The sequence below is a fragment of the Bos grunniens genome, chromosome 6 (assembly GCF_055505025.1).
Source record: "Bos grunniens cultivar Pamir isolate PY7600 chromosome 6, Bosgru_T2T1.0, whole genome shotgun sequence".
In the NCBI taxonomy this organism is placed as follows: Eukaryota; Metazoa; Chordata; class Mammalia; order Artiodactyla; family Bovidae; genus Bos; species Bos grunniens.
In genome coordinates this window covers 112,483,557-112,505,526 of record NC_141170.1, presented here as the reverse complement: position 1 = coordinate 112,505,526, position 21,970 = coordinate 112,483,557, and the positions used below count along the sequence as shown (strand labels likewise).

General features: G+C 41.2%; 2 protein-coding genes across 4 annotated transcripts in view; one reads left to right on the top strand and one right to left on the bottom strand.

The window, feature by feature from the left end:
• The window catches only part of PDE5A (phosphodiesterase 5A), a 147,858-nt gene extending 142,298 nt beyond the window's left edge, over positions 1-5,560 (top strand). For all 3 annotated transcript variants that reach the window (XM_086407271.1, XM_086407269.1, XM_086407272.1), the window contains one exon: positions 1,336-5,560. In XM_086407271.1, coding sequence (XP_086263397.1) covers positions 1,336-1,473 — 138 coding nt within the window. In that variant the 3' untranslated portion in view covers positions 1,474-5,560. The remainder of the gene's footprint in view (positions 1-1,335) is intronic.
• Positions 5,194-21,970, bottom strand: part of LOC147371222 (uncharacterized) — a 74,386-nt gene continuing 57,609 nt past the window's right edge. The window contains exon 5 of the mRNA XM_086407312.1: positions 5,194-5,526. The gene's annotated coding sequence lies outside the window, so the exon portion shown is untranslated. The remainder of the gene's footprint in view (positions 5,527-21,970) is intronic.

Sequence of the window (21,970 nt, the reverse complement as noted above, 5' to 3'; positions counted from 1 at the left end):
GAAAGGCTAGAAATTTTTTAATCCAGACATTTCACAGATTCAGTCATTGAATCTGTAAAACGTCCATCTTCCAGGGAGATGGAATGCTTGTCCCAACTAGGTAGGTAGTGGGAGAACTGTGTTTAGAGTTCAGTTCTCAGCCTGGGCCCAGGGTTCTAGCCATCAGATGAATTGAAGAAAGAAGCTGTGGCTGATGAGGAAAAAGGAGGGAGGGATAGGAGAGACAGCAGAAGAAAACAGGATGAAAGAACGCGTGTGAGGCCCCGGCACCACCTTCTGCCCTCCCTTCTCGGCAAGCTGGCTGTTTACTGCTGTGCAGAAGCCTTCCCAGCAGCGTCTCCAGCACCTCCCAACAGTCATCCTTTCTGTAACAAATGCCTTCCTTATGGACTGGATTAAGAGTTCCTCAGCTGCAGATACTAATGTCTCTCTCCATTTTTTCCCCATGCCCATAAATATAGTCAAATCACCCATTATAAATTTCATCCTTCTACATTTCCTATTCATTTTATTTTAATCTACAGTTAAATTCTATGTGATATAGACAGACATTTTTACTATTATTACAGAAGTTATAGGTTCTTATAGAAAAATCAGAATAATAGAGAAGTGAAAAGATAAAATCACTTATAATTCTACTACTGTTATTTTAGTGCATATTCTTTATGACATTTTCATATATTTTTCATTTAACAAAAATTGCTCTTTGCAATCCATAATAGAATGTACATCTTTCTGTTTCAAATGTGTTTTCTATGACAGCTTTAATGGCTGCAGAATAGTAACACAATATTTCTAACCCTGCTGTTGGGTATTTAAGGCAATGTTTGTCTATGACACAGACATCTACAGTGAATGTTCTTGTAAGCTAAATATTTATGGAACTATAGTTGGTAAATAATAATGCCATATAGAGTTTAATCTTTATTATAATCTTGGATAAAAATTTAATGTATATTGGATAAAATTATTTTATAGAAAATCACAAAAACTAAGCATCCCCCTATGAAGTCAACACTTAGAGAGAACCATCTGTAGTACATAAAAGCAAATGGATTCTTTCTCTACAGAGCCAATTCCACACAGATCTGTCTTCACTGCTTAATAATGTTATGTTGAAATGTGTGCATTTCCTCTCTGTCTCAGCATGTGTTGCCCGTCTGTATAGCTTAAGAGGAGTCATTCATAAATGATCTGTGATCACAGCTCTGTGAGAACCCCAGCAGTGGGTCTGCTTGGGAAGTGAGTGTGTGATGTGACCCTCTGGGACAAGCCTGGGGAGAGGGCTTATTTCCCGGTACCATCTAGTCACCGGCTTTCTTCCTCTCTCTTTAGGCCTTGACCCATGTGTCGGAGGACTGTTTCCCTTTGCTGGACGGCTGCAGAAAGAACAGGCAGAAATGGCAGGCTCTTGCAGAACAGCAGGAGAAGACACTGATCAATGGTGAAAGCAGCCAGACCAAGCGGAACTGAGAGACCTATTCATGCAGAGCTGAAGTTGACAGATGGTGTCTTCTGCAGTATGCCTAGTTTTGCTATATACTGTACAGATTTGGTTGTATACTTTGCCACTGCTGTATTTTTATTTTTGCACAATTTTTGACAGCGTAGCATGAAATGTTTTTAGAGGACTATTGCATATTTTCTGTACATTTGTTTTATGCCACTGAACTGAGATTATCAACGACACCCACTCTTAGCACGTGAATAAGAGCACTGTTTGTAATACTTTGTGTACTGCAAGGTACAAGTTGCATTCTTGCACAGAGGCTAATTTTGGGTTTTTTTTTTTTTTCTGGGGATTTTAAATAATTGGTTTTGTGTTTTCTGAATTATCAATCTTTCAAGAATGTTTAGAATCTTTTCTTTCTTAAAAATAGTCTAGGAGCAAACTGAATATATTCTGTGACATTTAAAACCTTCATAGAATAGAAAAAAGTGTTGACTTTTAAAGCTTGTTGGATTTTAAAAGGAATTGGCTATATTTTTCAACACTGTATTACCTTAACGAAAGAAAGTTAAAACTCTAAACAAATGGAAAGTACTATAAGGCAGTATTGTAAAGAAAAGGCATTACTTAATTAATTTGGTTTTTCTGTTGTTAGAGAATAGGCAAGAGAGAGGTTTCTTATTTCAGTGCAATACATCTCCCCAAAGGCTACCCATAAATGCTCACTTCGACCTAACAGACCTGGTAGAGAGCAGGAGGAGCCTGGGAAGAAGACCCAGCCCCTGAGTCTCGAGGGATGAGCCTGCTGCAGAAATGGAGCGGCCAGGACAGCCGTCAGGGAAGAGAACGCTCCACCAGAGGACACCCTGACAGTCAGGGGGTCACACACTGAGCTTCCTTTTCGTTCACCTCACGAGTCATCGTTATAAGTCAACACTTTAAAACACAAGCGATCATGGGCGCACAGGCCTGAAATGAGCTGTGACCACTCAGGATAAGAGGGTATGCACCCTAAACTGGCCCCTGAGCTCGTACTTGGTGGGATTTACTTCTCATAACTTTTAGTCCATTTAGAAAATGCTAATGTTTTCTTAGAACTTGAGCTCATTTAATTGTATTCCCATTGTACATATGTGCCCCTAAAGACACTGGTATTCCATATAAGAGAAGTAGATAACGAATTGAGAAACTGGTTCCGGAAAAGAAAATCTGCTCTAAACGTGCAGTAATGTTTGGACTTGGGGAAGAATAGGAAGACAGGCGTTTCACCTGTTCACGTCCCTCCACATCCCTGAAAAAAGTTTCTGAGTTTCTAGCACTGGTTTGGATAGGAAAGCTCTTGGGGATATGATAATGCAGCATTCTAAAAGAATTTTCACTAAAACATATTTTCCATTTATATATATTTTTTCCCTAAACATCCTAAAATTCAACATATAAGTTTTGAAAATTCTAAGTGTGTATATGTATCTTGACATTAATTTTATTTTTACTCTTCAGTTAAAAAACAAAACAAAACATATTGTATTGCCATCATTTTGTAGTGGTAAGGGAGAGTCTAGAAGGCTATCAGTTGTTTAATGCAGTATGTATTACTGTTGTAACACTTGTAGCTTCAGCATGTTATTCTGTTTTTAAGTCATACACATGAGTTCTGAGAGTTTGCCTCTTGGTGGCACTGGTGTGTAACTTACACAGACTGTCACTAACATAACATATCTTCATACCAGGATATGCCTATGCATGCATACACAATTCCTTAGTACCAAAAAATCGTTTGAAGAATAGCAGTCTTTTCAGTAACCTATCTTTTTACCATACACATTGTGATTTAACAGTTATGTGAAAATCTGTAATCAAATATTTCAGCAGTTTGTTCAGGGCCTCTCATGTATGTCATTACAACTTTTACATACACAGTAGACTATGTATAGAGAATTTGCATGTATGTCATTTTAACAAGTAATATGATATATTTAGAAATTCTTGGCGTACTTTTAGATAATGGCTTATTTTACCTTACTAGTTTAGAAACTGAAAGAAGTTGGGCAATGCCATACCTATTTTATCTTTGGGTATTTTAGTTCATACAGAAGAGTGCTTCTTGAAGCCTGGTTAGTTGGTTCAAATACTTTTTAACTTTTAGGAAAATCATTCCATACATGGATTAATACCTGGTACATGGACACAAATTCTTATGTGAATATTTCCTTTCCAGTATCCTCTCAAGTTGGGGGAAAAAATGCATATATATATATATATATATATATATGTAATTTTTTTCTCTCACCCTACCCTATATTTATATTACCTGTAACTAGCAAAAAATTGTTCTAGATTAGTTTGCTGTTGTTCTAGCTGAGTAACATGATACTATTTCATTTCAATTTTCAGCCCCAGAAGTCCCCACTACTTTGCTAAGTTGTGAATGATGTCTGTAAGATTGCCTGCCCGGCCTTATACACTCACAAGAGTGGCCTTTGCCAGTCACTAACCCGTGTGAACTCGAGTTTCAGTGTCATAACTGCTGTGAGTGTGAACCAGTTGTGCCGCTGAAGGAGTTGTGTTTGGGCTAAGCCTTCCCTGCAAGGGGGATGTCGCAGAGGACATCTCCTGTGTCAGAGCTGGTGGGCCCTGGAGACCACTGTCGGAAAGGAGATGGCGGGCCCCAAAGCAAGGTGTCGAATCCCATATGTTATTTCCTATGTTGAGTTTCCAAGACTGGGGAGAAAAAAAAAAAGGTACATTTCTTTGGCTCCTAGTGCAGATCATTAGTTGTATGAGATTTAGAGCTCTCTCAGCACCTCGCCTCAAGGTGCAAACGCCACCGATCTCCTTACTACAAGTAACAGTTTCCTCCCACGGGAGTGTTGGAGATGAGAAAGTGTATGACAGCGTACTGGAAATAATGGGTTGCAAGAGGAAACGGGTCACAGATATATTCTCACCTAGCTGTGAAGTGCCTTTATTTTCAGCACAGAGCACAAATGTCAGACCAACTCCAATTTGATGTTCTGTTTCCCTGTGTTTTCCATCAGATTGTACTCCTAAAACTTTACAGGCCATCAGAAGAAATGCTGTTTGTTTTGTTTTACAAGCTTGATTTAAGATGGGATAGGAGGGAAGAGTATAATTGCTCTCCTCGCCTAGGAATAATTATAGTTAAAACAAGGTAGTATAACGCAGTGCTCAGCATCCGACATGCCTCAGTCCACCTTTTACTGAGTTCCTGCCACATGTCAGGTACTGCACTCCACAGTGGAGACCACGCAGCGACCTCATAAGAGACTCACCAGCTTCTGCTTCTGGCGATTTAATGTGAAAATATAGGGTACAGTTATCACTTTCACTTATATGTATTATACAGTTTTTCAAGGACCTTCTTTACCTGGAACTTATTAAGAATCCGTCAGTGAACATCCTGTCTTCCTATAAGTATGCATCACTTAGCCTGTTGATAGCTTAAAGAACACCTTATGTTAAGTATGGAGTCATATATTCCACCGTATAGATTATTTTTCCATATGCTAGCCAGGTAGAGATTACTCAAGAGTTCTCTCAGACTGTTAAACCGCACACGGTTTTGGACCCCTTCTGCTCCACCGCAGGGAGCGAGGAAGAAAGTATTAAAGCTCACTTTGCCCTTCCCATATGCTTCTCAAAAGCCTATGTAAACATGTCTTCATGAATGTTGTTGAAAGCCATGTAAATAGTTAAAAACATAAATTTCTAATACAGTTTAAGGGAAGAAAAAGCTTATGAATCATCACTAGCCACTTAATATCTATTTCTTATACCTTTTCAATACATTTGAACAAATATATAGTTTCTAGCACTATTTTTATACTAGAATAAACAGTTATTACTATGTATATTATGTTTAGCATTTAAGTCATTTTAAATAATTGTGAATGTTGGTTTCTTGTCTTTCCTCTCCCCCACCATGAAAACCATTTCATATGACTTTGACAAAATCACTTTAAAAGAACACTTACCCACCTATGATGCCAATGATCAGGGTGGTTTTTCCATTGTGCAGACTCATCACTTGTCAGCTGTTTCCTCATTTTGCCATGCTGTGTAAAAATAAAAAAAAGAATTAACAAGTAAGTATGAGCACTGTGTCATTCTTACAGGACTTTGAATTTTAGGTGAGAAGAATGGGCCCAAGAGTTTGAGTGACTTTAATCCAGCTAACCTGTGGTCCTATTAGCTGGGTGGGGGCGAGGGGGTGGGCGGATGTGGTTTAATAAACTCCTCTGTTCAGCCTAGACACCTGAGTAAAATAATCTTTTTGTTAATATCCTTTGATACCAGGTGGAGGGCAACATTTTCCACACACCTCAGCACTTCAAGTCTCTAACAACAGAGAGAATAACTGTTAGCATCCTCAGGTTGCATGAGGAGCTAAGGCTTAGGAATTAAAGACTTGCCAAATGGCATGAGTTGGATGTGAGCCCAGATCTGTCTAGTTTGAAAGCAGGTATTTGTTCCACTTAGTTCTCTCCTTGAATTTTAACTGTAAAAGGTCCCGAATCCACTCTTAGTGGATCAAATGGGTTATCTAGAAGCACGAGATACAAGATGTCCTGCAGATGTGGCTTTATTTGGGGCTTCAGAGTTAATACTCCTTTGGTTCATCTGGTAATAGCTAATGCTATGCCATCACAGAATCCCAGGTACCACTGTGCTTCAGCGCTGCTAGTCTAGAGGCATGGAGGTATAATTAAAGGCAATACTTCTGATTCGTTATTCAGTTTTGCCACTAGACAAGCCCTCTCACGTTGAGCACAGAGTATCCAGTCTATGCCTAATTCACAAAGCTAAAGACAAAAATAAAATGAAAGCTCATGTAAAACAGTATTGTAGATCTTCTAACCACTAGCTAGCACCATAATTTCAGTTGTATTTAAAGAAGTAATCTTAACTGGGTACAATGAATAAACTGCTTTTAAAAATATTTTTACCGGCTAAAGAAAAACAGGGCTTCCCTGATAGCTCAGTTGGTGAAGAATCCGCCTGCAATGCTGTGGACCCTGGTTTGATTCCTGGGTCAGGAAGATCCGCTGAAGGGATTGGCTACCCACTCCAGTATTCTTGGGGTTCCCTGTGGCTCAGCTGGTAAAGAATCCACCTGCAATGTGGGAGACCTGGATTCGATCCCTGGGTTGGGAAGATCCCCTGGAGAAGGGAAAGGCTACCCACTCCAATATTCTGGCCTGGAGAATTCCATGGACTGTACATGGGGTCACAAAGAGTTCGACACGACTGGGGTGACTTTCACTTTCAAAGAAAAACAAATGGAAAAAAAAATCAATAAAGAATTAAGATTTGCTTACTTCTGTCCAGTGATCATTTGATTAAGATTTTCTGCAAACAATAATTGATCATCTGAAGTCTCTCTAATTGATACTCATTGGTCTATCCACAGCAACATCATTCCTTCTTGTATAAAATCCACATTTTTGCTATTAGCTGTGCTGCCTTCTCAGCAAACAGGGATATAGTTGATATATATATATATATATATATATATATATATAAAATATATATGCAAATATCAGTGTGTAATTTTCTGCATTTAAGGCATATAAAAAAATTAACAGAAACACCTTGAATTTGCAGAGAATATTTTCTGATTTTAAGTTACATTCAGCCTTGGCAGGAGAGGAACTATGTTTCTAACCACATTTTTTTTTTTTTTTTCAAAATAAAAATCCACAGGAATTATGAATGGAATCAAAATAATAATTACTTGAATCAAAAGAAATCTAAAAGGCATGCCTGTCTCATTTTTAAAGGTATGTATGCAGGCATGTGTGTGTGTAAATATTCAGGAACTAAGTTGACTCTCAATCGTCTAACAGCAATCCCAATGCTATGTTTTAGGCTTCATCTTTATCTGAATTTAAGGTACAAGAGCACATGGCTAAGGGCAGGAAGTGGAAGGAATGAACTATCACATGAACTACCACAACAGCTTTAAACTTTAATATCCCCTATATTAAATACTTTTAGAGCCACGTTTCATGTCATATCACTGTTTCCCTTACCCAACAGGAGCATTTTCTAGGCTTTATACAACATCAATCCAGAATATTGCTGTAAGTCACGAGCTTCCCCCTTCACCAACCAGCTCTCTGAAAGGTAGGGATTCTCTGATCGTGCTGATATGCCTTGACAGGGAGGAAAAGCATAAAACATGCTCAATGGCGACCTTGGCTACAGCTGCTCTCTCTCCAGAAGAGCTAACAGAAGTATTTACTAAGGGTGCTCTACCAAGTCTATCAGAATAAGTAATGGACTTCTTGGGGGAGTGTATGAAGGCAGGGCCGTGTCCCATCATCATGTCCTGTCCTTCTTCAACCTCTGTTTCTCTTCTTCTACTCTGGCTCCATGCATAAGGCCTTCAAGCACACTTGATTCTCCCGGCCCTAAAGAACAGCTGCCTGGATCACACAGCCCTCCCACCAACATCTCTTGCATTCTGTTTCTGTTAATACTTTGAAGGTACCCAACAGTGAAAGAACAAATTTTCATCCAATTCCCTTTGACGTAAAATCGGATCTTATAAAGAAAGGATAAGGTAATTCTAGTGAAGGGCAACAGAAAGATCAATACAGCACTTTTAGAAATTCTCAGACAAGAGCTAAATTTTAAGATGGAAAAATAAACTGAATAGAACAATTTCGGGAAAGAATATTTGTTTTCTATTGTGAACAGGAAGTCACCAGTCTTTCACTAATAAACTGATAACCACTGGTGGAGTTACTCTCATTGGGATTTTCACCATTTTGCTAGGAGCCAAGGGAAATTCATAAAAGGCTAGCTAGAGGTCAGTGATCTCATGGAGAAGATAAGACTTACATTTAAAAATAACAATGCCCAAAAAAAGTCAACAGAAGATGTTGATTCATTTCTAAATACTTGATTCTTTCCTAAGTATCAGGCTCAGGTAAACTAATACACATTGTCTCACAAAGCATCTAGTCCAGCAGAAGCTACACAGGAGCGCAAATAGTTTGCATCAAGTGTGGGAGTGGAGGGTTCACAGATGGCTTCCTGAAGTGTGTGACAACTGGCTTAGCCAAGTGTAAAGGAGGAAGAGTATTCCAGGCTGAAGGAACGTGTGAAGACCTAGAAGCAGCAAACGTGAGAACCCGAAAGGCTTCCCACAATTTTACTTAATTTGTATAAAATTTATACTTTTAAATGATGAGGGTTACAAACATACTTATAAAGTATAAATATTATGAATACTTATAAATGTGTAAAATAAAGCAAATGTGCTTTACTTTTAAATTGAAGTATAGTTGATCTGGGGCTTCCCTGGTGGCTCAGGCGGTAAAGAATTGCAGGGAGCGAGCTCCGCCCATGGCAAAAAGTCATGAGGAAGGAGGCTTGGCATATGCAAAGGCGGGATCAAGCCTCAGGAGTCTCCCTGGAAATTCTCGAGCATCTACCCCCAAAACCAGAGTCTGCCTACTTTATGCTTTGTGCTTTCACCTACACCTCTGACTTTACAGGGGGCTGTCCCCCACTACCTCTCTCTGAAAAAAGAGTTAGCTTACAACTCCAGTTAATAATTCCTGGGTGTGATAGTGTTTAACCTACAAACTCCTTTGGAAATCCTCTAGCCTGCCTGAATAGGTTTTTCCGGCCACATGTGATTGCTCAGAGCCTCCCAACTGTGAGAGGCATGAGATGTTCTAAACTGTCTAAACACAGATTCTTTTGAGCAGTTAAAAGATTGATTAGAAATTGTATTGGTGAAGGGTTTTTCACTTATTGGGCCTTGTTCACTGAAACCTGGTCTCCCCATGTCGCTCTCTCTCCCAAATTCTGGCTGAGTCTCCATCTGGAGCGCAGAACCTGCCATGCTTACTAATTATGCCTGGGCTTCTAAGATCCGACCGGGGAGGCCTCAGTGTCTCCTCTCCTTCGGGAGAACGGAAGGATGCCTACGGCCTACGTAAGTGGTGCAAACTTCTTGTCTTGAAGTTTTACTGGTCTCCCGTGTAAACCAAGCTACTCAGCCTCTTTTCTCCACTGAATTTTCCTACTGAGCTATCCTCATCCTATTACTCTTTATATCTTTGATAAAATATTTAAATAAATAGGTCGCCGACGCCGTCCCCGCTTCGAATACCCTGGATCAGCCGGGGCTGGTCCCCGGCAAAGAATCTGCCTGAAATGCAGGAGACCAGGGTTTGATCCCTGGGTTGAGAAGATCCCCTGGAGAAGGGAATGGCAACACACTCCAGGATTCTTGCCTGGAGAATCTCATGGACAGAGAAGCCTGGTGGGCTACAGTCTATGGGGTCACAAAGAGTCAGACTAATATACACACATAGCTGATTTACAATATTATGTCAGTGTCAGGTATACAATATGATGATTCAATATTTTTATAGATTATATATTCCAGCAAAATGTTCTTTAAATGTATACTTGAGTACTTAAGAAAATATAAGAGAAATCTCTAGAGGCCAAAGAAAGGCTAATCAAAAATCCAGTGTAAGTGTGTGAGCTGATACTATGTCAGGCCCAGGAATACCTGCAGATCTGTATCATGAGGGGGTTTTAAATCAGACCTGGAAACATGGTCTTGAGAGTCAGGGGAGCACCTGGGAAATGGCCCTCCAAGAAAGACTGAGCACTCTGAAGAGCTGTGCTCTCAACATGTAGAAAGTGGGGGGAAATTCAGAGACACAGGACAACTAAAGGAAGCCTGCCTGTCTTAATCTGAGCTCTGGTTAAAAAATAATAACATAGAGTCCATCTTCACATTAACCCAGATTTGGGATTTGAAGCTGATGCAGGACTATCCAAGTCAAATAACAAGCAAGAAGTCTCAGGCAGGTAATATCCGTGAACAACTGTTGAAAGCAAAGGCAAAATGTCTTTGGATGAACACATCCTCAAACAGGCCCATGAAATTTGCACACAATTTATACCCCTAAAGACAAACTCATAATTGCAATATACATGAGGAAACAGTAATTCACACCATACAAAGTCAGAAGCCATAAAACTGTAGGATCAGATCCTCAAAAAATTCAGGCAACAGAACCCCTAAACAGAGGCTGCAGGGAGGCATCACTGGCTCCTCGCTCTTGTGCTTCTAAATGCAAGGAACACCCTTCAGGTGACACTTGTAGCCTCCTGTTGCAGCATTCACCCAAACAAGCGGTTCCTGAACTTGAACACTACCACTATGGATTGATTTTTACATGGTAATAAACTAGGTAAATATTTCTTCTCAATTTCCTAAATTTTCATTGAAAAAAAAATCTGTTAGCTTCCTATTGCTGGTGCAGCAAATTACTACCACAAATGGACTGACTTAACACAAATTTATTAGCTTACTGTTCAGGTGATCTAAAGTCTAAAATGTGTCGGCAAGGCTACATTCCATCCAGAGGCCACTTCCTGGCCTTCCTGAGCTCTCAGAGGCTCCCAGCACTGATGAGTTCATGGCCTCTTTCTCCATCTTCAGAGCCAACAGCATAACATCTGCAAAGCTCCCCACTCAGTCACACACCACACACTTCCCCCTACCTATCCCTGCTTCCATCCTCACGGTTTCTTCTCTAACACTCCTGTCACCCTCTTAAGGATCTGTATGATCATGTGGCCCATCCAAATAATCCAGGATGAACTTCCTTTTTCAAATGCTTAACAACCACTTCTGCAAAGCCACATAAAGGGACATGTTCACAGATTCCAGGGGTTAGGATGTGGACATGTTTGGGGGCCATTATTCTGTCTCACACAGCCACTTTCACATGGGCTCTTGAATACGTTTTTGGTGTGCTCTTTTAATAAGACTGTTCTTTAGGAAAGTTTTGGGTTGGAAAAGGATTGGCCAAGAAAGTGGTACAGTGGAGTAGAAAGACCCTAAGGTCGCCTATCACGAGCACACCAAAATCACAGCTAAAGCGCTATCATCTATGAAAAAGATAGCTCCTACCAGAAAAGCTCCTCTACAACTAAAGACAAAAAGAAAGAACCACAGCAAGGCGGGTAGGAGAAGTGGACTCACAATCTATGACCAAGTCCCTTATCCCCAGGTGGGCAACCCACAAACAAGAATAAATATAGGGCTGTCCCAGAGGAGTGAGTTCTTAGCCCCACTTTGGGCTCACCAACCCTAGGATCCTGCACTGGAAAGATGAGATTCTAGAGAATCTAGCATTGAAGGCCAGTGGGACTTAATTTCAAGAGCCCCACAGGATGGGGGCGGGGCGGGGTGGGGGGAGGCGAGAGGAATTGAGACATCATTCGTACAGGGTGCACATAAAATTTTACACCAGGACCCAAGATAAAAGCAGGAATTTAATGGGATCCAGGGCTAGACCTCCTTGCTCGTCTTGGAAAGTCTCTGGACAGGTAGGGGTGGCTGAGGCTCACCATGGGGACATAGACCCTGGCAGCAGTCATACCAGAGAGGTTCCCTCTATCACATGGACATGCCTACTGGTGGCCACCATTTGGGGACCCTCCTTCTAGCTCATTAGTACCCAAACCTGGGCTTATCCAACAGCCTTTAGGCACCAGCACTTGGATGCCTCAGGTCAAACAACCAAACAGGGTGGAAGCACAGACCCATCCATCAAGCAAACAGGTTTCCTAAAGACTTCCTGAGACCACAGCCATCTCTTGACACTCCCCTAGACATGGCCCTGTCCCCCAGAAGCTGCTGCCAAGACCCAGCTCCACCCACCAGTGGGCAAGCCCAATCCTGCCCTCCAGAAGCCTGTACTGGCTTCTAGACCAGCCTCAAACATCAGTGGGTAGACACCAGACACAAGAAAACCGTGCTCACACAGCCCACCCACAACGGGCCAGAGGCTTCCTGGGACAGCAGGCCAGCACCAGCTTCTCCACAGCCTCATACCCAATGTGTCAGGAGGCTGTTCCCCCCGCACCACCAGTGATCTGACCCCTGCCCTGGGATCCCTGGACCCGAGAGCCCAGACTTCAGAACCCAGTTATGCCAGTAATTTGTCACCAACCCCTGGAGTATTCTGGACCCAGATCCTGCTACTAGTGAGCCACCACTGGGAGCTGGCATTATCCACCCGTGGGATGGCACCAACCCTGGAGTATTCTGGACCCAGATCCTGCTACTAGTGAGCCACCACTGGGAGCTGGCATTATCCAGCTGTGGGATGGCACCAACCCTGGAGTATTCTGGACCCAGATCCTGCTACTAGGAGCCACCACTAGCCCTAGGGCCTCCTAGAGTTCTGTAGCCTGCAGTCTGGAGACCAGGCCACACTAACCAACAGTCAGGAGAATCCACGTGGGGCAGGGCCTGACAACCAACCAGGCTAGGGGCCTGAGAAAACTACGATACCACCCACGTAGTCAGCCCCATCACAGTAGGACTCACAGCTCTTTTACAGAGAACCCCTAGAGCATACAGCTTGTGTGGTGAGAGGGGAGTGTGCTGTGGTGAGGCACAGATATCTACAGAGGGACACTTCTCCAAGGTCAACAGACATAACTCACCTACCACGTGCATAAAAATACAAAAAGCACTTAGAAAAATATGAGGCAGAAGAGGACCATGTTCCAGATGAACTAACAAGAATAAAACCCCAGAAGAACTAAGTGAAGTCCAGATAGACAATCTACCCAAGAAAGAGTTTAGGTGTAAAGGTGATCAAAGAACTCAGGAGAAGGATGGAGGCAGAGCAAGAAGTTATAAGTTTTTAACAGAGCTACAGAATATAAAGAACAACCAAACAGAGGTGAAGAATACAATAACAGAAATGAAAAATACACTAGAAGGAAATCAGTGAAGAAAGTCTATATATATATATATATATAGACTACTATAGATGAAGGTGAAAGTGGAGAGTGAAAAAGTTGGCTTAAAGCTCAACATTCAGAAAACGAAGATCATGGCATCCGGTCCCATCACTTCATGGGAAATAGATGGGGAAACAGTGGAAACAGTGTCAGACTTTATTTTTCTGGGCTCCAGAATCACTGCAGATGGTGACTGCAGCCATGAAATTAAAAGACGCTTACTCCTTGGAAGGAAAGTTATGACCAACCTAGATAGCATATTGAAAAGCAGAGACATTACTTTGCCAACAAAGGTTCGTCTAGTCAAGGCTATGGTTTTTCCTGGGGTCATGTATGGATGTGAGAGTTGGACTGTGAAGAAGGCTGAGCACTGAAGAATTGATGCTTTTGAACTGTGGTGTTGGAAAAGACTCTTGAGAGTCCCTTGGACTGCAAGGAGATCCAGCCAGTCCATTCTGAAGGAGATCAGCCCCGGGATTTCTTTGGAAGGAATGATACTAAAGCTGAAACTCCAGTACTTTGGCCACATCACGCGAAGAGTTGACTCATTGGAAAAGACTCTGATGCTGGGAGGGACTGGGGGCAAGAGGAGAAGGGGATGACAGAGGATGAGATGGCTGGATGGCATCACTGACTCGATGGACATGAGTCTGAGTGAACTCCGGGAGTTGGTGATGGACAGGGAGGCCTGGCATGCTACGATTCATGGGGTCGCAAAGAGTTGGACACGACTGAGCGACTGATCTGATCTGATAGATGACTATCTTCAGTGTTATTTTAGATTCCTTCTTTTTGTGTGTATATGTGTATGTATATATATATATATATATATATAAATGTTTACTTTGTGTTTACCATGAAATTTTTGTATATATACAGACTACTATACAAAAGCTGCTATACAAAAGCTTCATGGCAAAAACATATCAAACATCTATAATATATATACACACAAAAAGAAGAAGGAATCCAAAATAAATGATACTCATCAAATCACAAGAGGGAATAAAAAGGGGGGAAAATACCTACGAAAACAACTCTAAAACAATTAACAAAATGGCAATAATAACATACATATTGATAATCACTTTAAATGTAAATGATCCAAATGCTCCAACTAAAAGCCACTGACTGCCTGCTGCTAAGTCACTTCAGTCGTGTCCGACTCTGTGTGACCCCATAGATGGCAGCCCACCAGGCTCTCCCGTCCCTGGGATTCTCCAGGCAAAAACACTGGAGTGGGTTGCCATTTCCTTCTCTAATGCATGAAAGCGAAAAGTGAAAATGAAGTCACTCAGTCGTGTCCGACCCTCAGCCACCCCATGGGCTGCAGCCTTCCAGGCTCCTCCGTCCATGGGATTTTCCAGGCAACAGTAGTGGAGTAGGGTGCCATTGCCTTCTCCGACAGACTGCCTAAACAGACAGTCTTGTTTTTGTGTCTACAAGACATGTTGCCTACAAGAGACTCCCTTCAGATCTAGAGATATACACAGACTGCAAGTGAAGGAATAGAAAAAGGTATTACATGCAAACAGAAACCAACAGAAAACCAGAGTAGCTATACTTACATAAAACAAAATATACTTCAAATAAATACTGTTACAAGATAACAAAGAAGCACTGTACATAATGATCAAGGAATCAGTCCAAGAAGATACAATTGTAAATTCATGTGCACTAAAGAAAGGAGCACCTAAATAACTAAAGAAAATATTAATGGACATAAAGGAGAAATTGACAGTAACACAATAATAGAAAATGAAAGTGAAGTTGCTCAGTCGGGTCCGACTCTTTGCGATCCCATGGACTGCAGCCCCCCCAGGTTCCTCTGTCTGTGGGATTTTCCAGGCAAGAATACTGCAGTGGGCTGCCATTTCCTTCTCCAGGAGATCTTCCTGACCCAGGGACTGAACCTGAGTCTCCCGCATTGTAGGCAGATGCTTTACTGTCTAAGCCACCAGGAGAGTCCTATGTATATGTGTGTGTGCTATGCCAGATAAAGCATACCCTTTAAGTCAGTAATTCTGGTAATGTTTCCAAAGAATATATATAGATCGATAGATAACTCAGCCATACAAATATGACATTTTACCATGTGCAATAACATGGATGAACCTGGAGGGTGTCATGCTTAGTGAAATAGGTCTGGTAGAGAAAGACAAATACTGAATGCTATCACTTACATGTGGAATCTAAGAACATACGATAATAGTAGGGGACATTAACACTCCATGTATATCAACGGACAGATCATCCAGACAGGAAAGCAATATGGAAACACAGACCTTAAAACGCACACTATGAACTTAAAAGACACCCAACGAACCTAACTGATTTATAGAGAGCATTCCACCTGAAAGCAACTGAATAGACACTCTTCAAGTGCACATGGAAATTCCCCAGCACAGATCACTAGCTGGGCTATAAAATAAGCCTCAGTAAAACCGAGGAAAACTGAAATCATATCAAGCATTTTTTTTGTCTGTTCACAACACTATGAGACTAGAAATCAATTACAAGAAAAAAAAACTGAAAAAAAAAAACCCACAAACACATAGATACTAAACAATATGTCCCTAAGCAAACAATGGTCACTGAAGAAAGCACAAAGGAAATTAAAAAATACCTACAGACAAGTGGAAATGAAAACTCAACAGTCCAAAACCAATGGATGCAGCAAAAGCAGTTCTAAGAGGGAAGTTTATAGTGATAAACGCTTACGTCACCAAACACAAAAACTATCAAATGAACAACGTAAAATAGAGAAAAAAGAACAAGCAAAACCCAAAGTTGGTAGAAGGAAAGAAATCATAAAGATCAAAACAGAAATAAGTGAGACACAGGCTAAAGAAAAAACAATAGAAAAGATGCCTGACACCAAATCCTGGTTCTTTAAAAAGATATTAAAAAAAGAAAATGACTCCTCAGAGAGAGGGGCCAGATCAATAAAATCAGAAAGGAAAAAGAAGAAGTTAAACTGACACCACAAAAATACAAAGGCTCCCAAGGTATATGAGCAAATATATGCCAAGAAGATTTACAACCTAGAAAAAAGGGACTATTCTTTTCTAAAAAAAAAAAAAGAAATTCTTAGGTACAATCTCCTAAGACTGAACCAGGAAGAAAAAAATATGAAGATACCAATTCAGTTCTGTACAGTCGCTCAGTCGTGTCCAACTCTTTGTGACCCCACGGACTGCAGCATGCTAGGCCTCCCTGAGAGACAAATTATCCATACTGAAATTGAATCTGTAATTTAGAAACTCTCCACGAACAAAAATCCAGGACTAGATGTCTTCACAGAGAATTCTACTGAACACGTGGTGAGGAGTTAACACCCACATGGGATTAACATATACACCCTACTGGATTTAAAATAAGTAACCAACAAAGATCTGCTGTATAGCACAGAGAACTATACTCAACACTTTGTAATAACCTGTAAGAGAAAAGAATCTGAAATAAATAGATGTATGTATGTGCAGAACTGAATCACTTTGCTGTACACCTGAAACTAACACAATAGTGTAAATCAATTATATTCCAATTTTTAAAAGTTGGGGGAAAAAACCCAAAACACCCAGAATGGTTCTGGCACAGAAAAGACACACAGATCAATGGGACAGAAGAGAGAGCCCAGAAATAATGGGCTATTAATCTACAACAAACAAGCCAAGAACATACAATGGAGAGAAGACTGTCCCTCCAGTAAGTGGTGCCGGGAACACTGGACAGCCACACGTAGAATAATGAAGTCAGAACATTCTCTAATACCAGATACAAAAACAAACTCAAAATGAATTAAAGAACTAAATGTACGACTGGATGCTATAAAACTACGAGAGGAAAACATAAGCAGAATACTCTTTGACATAAATCGCAGCAATAGTTTTTTTATATCTATCTCCCAGAGTAAAGGAAATCAAAGCAAAAATGAACAAATGGGACTTAATTAAACTTAAAAGCTTTGGTACAACAAAGGAAAGCATTGAGAAAATGAAAAGACAACCTACTGAATGGGAAAAAGCATTTGCAAATGATATGATCAATAAGGGATCAATACCCGACATATATAAACAGCTCATACAACTCAACATAAAAAAAAAAAGGCAAACAATCCAATTAAAAAATGGGCATAAGACCTAAACAGACATTTTTTGAAAGATGAAATGCAGATGGTCAAAAGGCACATGAAAAGATGCTCAACATCACTAATCATGAGGGAAATGTAAATCAAACCCACAATGAGATATCACTTCACACCTGTCAGAACGGCTAACTTCAAAAAGAACAGAAATGACACGCTGGCAAGGATATGGAGAGAAGAAAAGCCTTGTGTACTGTTGTACTCCAAAACAGTATGGAGGCTTCTCAAAAAGCTAAAAATAGAGCACCATATGACCCAGCAATTCCACTCCTGGGTATTTATCCAAAATAATAATAATAATTTAAAAAGATACACACACTGCAATAGTAGCATTCATAGTTCACAGGAGCATTATTTATAATTACCAAGATATGGAAGCAATCTGTCCATAAACAGATCAACTGATAAAGGTGGTATATATGGTATATATTTTATATACACACCCACAAACATAGATAAATAGATATAATGGAATCTGGGGCCCTGGTGGTTCAGTTGGTAAAGAACCTGCCTGCCAATGTAGGAGACACAAGAGACGTGGGTTGAATCCCAGGATCAGGAAGATCCCCTGAAGAAGGAAATGGCGACCCACTCCAGTATTCTTGTCTAGAAAATTCCATGGACAGAGGAGCCTGGCAGGCTATAGGCCATGGGGTCACGAAGAGTTGGACACAACTGAGCCCGTGCATGCATGCGCGCGCATGCCGGGAGCCATCTCCCAGCATATTGCATATTGAGTGCAGCACTTTCACAGAATAATCTTTCAGGATCTGGAATAGCTCAACTGGAAATCTATCACTGCCAGGAGCCAGTGTGAGGAACTCTGCCCGTGGCAAAGGTCATGAGGAAGGAGGCTCGGCATACGCAAAGGTAGGATCGAGCCTCAGGAGTCCCCCTGGAAATTCTCGAGCATCTACCCCCAAAACCAGAGTCTGCCTACTTTCTGCTTTGTGCTCTCACCTACACCTCTGACTTTATGGGGGGGCTGTCCCCCACTACCTCTCTCTGAAAAAAGAGTTAACTTATAGCTCCAGTTAATAAAGTTCCTGGGTGTGATAGTGTTTCAACCTACAAACTCCTTTGGAAGTCCTCTAGCCTGCCTGAATAGGTTTTTCTGGCCACATGTGATTGCTCAGAGCCTCCCAACTGTGAGAGGCATGAGATGTTCTAAACTGTCTAAATACAGAGTCCTTTGAGCAGTTAAAAGATTGATTAGAAATTGTATTGGTGAAGGGTTTTTCACTTGTTGGGCCAATGTTTGCTGCTAAGTCTCCATATCCCTTACCTGCTGTGTCCCTGGCAGTGTATTGATTAATATAATTGGTCTAAGTAGTAGCTTTAATGTTTGTAACCTTGGACCCTTGAGTTAATTCTTTTTTTGTTGTAGCCCACCACACCTTTGCCCTATAGGAATGCAACTTTAATGCTTTTGGAGGGTGGCGCCTGACTAATCACCTTTACAGAAAAATAAGTTTTCTGAAGAAAGGGTCTTAAAATGTTAACAGGCCTCCAGGCCAGAAGATGATGCAAATCACCTCAACTTTTGCATATGATAAGTTTGCAGGAAGAAAGCCTGGCTTACTGCATGACTCTACCCCTTCCCCCATTATCCTCTATGCATAACTTAAGGTATAAAAACTACTTTGGAAAATAAAGTGCGGGCCTTGTTCACCGAAACTTGGTCTCCCCATGTCGTTCTTTCTCTCACCTTCTGGCTGAATTATTTCAGCCTCTTTTCTCCACTGAATTTCCTCACTGAGCTATCCTTATTTAACCACTCTTTATATCTTTAATTAACGCTTAATTGATGTATTGTTTCCTGATGATCGCCGATGCCGTCTCTCCTTCGAATACCCAGGATCAGCCGGGGCTGGACCCCGGCACGCGCATACACATACACACTGGAATATTACTCAGCTATAAAAAAAGAATGAAATTTTGCCATTTGCAGCAACATGGATGGACTTCCCTGGTGGCTCAGACGGTTAAGTGTCTGTCTACAATGTGAGAGACCTGGGTTCAATCCCTGGGTTGGGAAGATTCCTGGAGAAGGAAATGGCAACCCACTCTAATACTTCTTGCCTTAAAAATCCCATGGATGGATGAGCTTGGTGCAGGCTATTATCCATGGGGTCGCAAAGAGTCGGGCACGACTGAGCGACTTCACTCTTTTCTTTCTTTCTTTGGATGGACTTGAAGGGCATTATGCTAAGTGAAATAACTCAGACAGAGTAAGACATACTATATGCTATCACTTTTATGTAGAATCTAAAAAATACAACAAACTAGTGAATTTAACAAAAAAGACACCTACAGATAAAAAGAAGAAACCAGTGGTTACTGGCAGGAAGGGGGAGAGAGGTGGGGTGGTGGAGTATGAGGTACAACTTATAAGGTATAAAAGAAGCCACAAGAACTCAATGTAAGACTGGATACTATACCGAGCTAGCAGAGGAAAACACAAACAGAACACTCTTTGACATAAACCGCAGTAATAACTTTTGTGCAACACAGGGATAATAACTACAAATGGAACATAAACTTTGAAAACTGTGAATCATCCATCAGTTCAATTCAGTTCAGTTCACTCGCTCAGTCCTGTCCTTCTCTCTGCGACTCCATGAATCGCAGCACGCCAGGCCTCCCTGTCTGTCGTCAACTCCCAGAGTTCACTCAGACTCACGTCCATCGAGTCAGTGATGCCATCCAGCCATCTCATCCTCTGTCATCCCCTTCTCCTCCTGCCCCCAATCCCTCCCAGCATCAGAGTCTTTTCCAATGAGCCAAATCTTCGCATCAGGTGGCCAAAGTACTGGAGTTTCAGCTTTAGCATCATTCCCTCCAAAGAAATCCCAGGGCTGATCTCCTTCAGAATGGACTGGTTGGATCTCCTTATAGTCCAAGGGATTCTCAAGAGTCTTCTCGAACACCACAGTTTAAAAGTATCAATTCTTCGGTGCTCAGCTTTCTTCACAGTCCAACTCACACATCCATACATGACCACTGGAAAAACCATAACCTTGACTAGCTGGACTTTTGTTGGTAAAGTAATGTCTCTGCTTTTCAATATGCTATCTAAGTTGGTTGTAACTTTTCTTCCAAGGAGTAAGCGTCTTTCAATTTCATGGCTGCAGTCACCATCTGCAGTGATTTTCGAGCCCCAAAAAATAAAGTCTGACACTGTTTCCACTGTTTCCCCATCTATTTCCCATGAAGTGATGGGACCAAATGCCATGATCTTCATTTTCTGAATGTTGAGCTTTAAACCAATTTTTTCACTCTCCTCTTTCACTTTCATCAAGAGGCTTTTTAGTTCCTCTTCACTTTCTGCCATAAGTGTGGTGTCATCTGCATATCTGCGGTTATTGATATTTCTCCCAGCAATCTTGATTCCAGCTTGTGCTTCATCCAGCCTAGCGTTTCTCATGATGTACTCTGCATATAAGTTAAATACGCAGGGTGACAGACAATATACAGCTTTGACGTACTCCTTTTCCTATTTGGAACCAGTCTGTTGTTCCATGACCAGTTCTAACTTGCTTCCTGACCTGCATATAGGTTTCTCAAGAGGCAGGTCAGGTGGTCTGGTATTCCCATCTCTTTCAGAATTTCCCACAGTTTATTGTGATCCACACAGTCAAAGGCTTTGGCATAGTCAATAAAGCAGAAATAGATGTTTTTCTGGAACTTTCTTGCTTTTTCCATGATCCAGCAGATGTTGGCAATTTGATCTCTGGTTCCTCTGCTTTTTCTAAAACCAGCTTGAACATCTGAAGTTCACAGTTCACGTATTGCTGAAGCCTGGCTTGGAGAATTTTGAGCATTACTTTACTAGTGTGTGAGATGAATCATCTATACATACATCTAATGTTATACATCTGTAATTTATATAATATTATACAGCAACTATATGTCAACAAAACATACACACACACACAAAGGAAATAGAGTTTTGGGTTCATGACAAAACTGAAAACAAAGTACAGAGTCCCCAGATACCCCATACCTGCACAGGCACAGTCCCCCACTATCAACATTCCTTAGTGATATATTTTTTTACAGTTGATGAATCAACACGGACACATCATTGCCACCTAAAGTCCAAAGTTTACATTAGGGTTCACTCTTGAAAGTGAAAGTGTTAGTCGCTCAGTTATGTCCTACTCTTTGTGACCCCATGGACTGTAGCCTTTCAGGCTTCTCAGCCCATGGGATTTTCCAGGCAAGAATATTGGAGTGGGTTGCCATTCCCTTCCCCAGGGGATCTTCCTGACCCAAGGGTTGAACCTGGGTCTCCTGCATTGCAAGCAGTTTTTTACTGTCTGAGTCACCAGGGAAGCCCCAGGGTTCTCTCTTGGTGTGATACATTCTATGGGTTTGGACAAATGTATAATAACAGGTATCTATAATTACAGTATCAAACAGTAATTTCATTGCCCTGAAAATCCTCTTTTACCTTGTCATCACCCCTAACATCTGACACCACTTTTTTTTTTTTTTTTTCCAATTTACAGACACTTCTTTCAGAGTGTCTGAGGTTCACAGCAAAATTG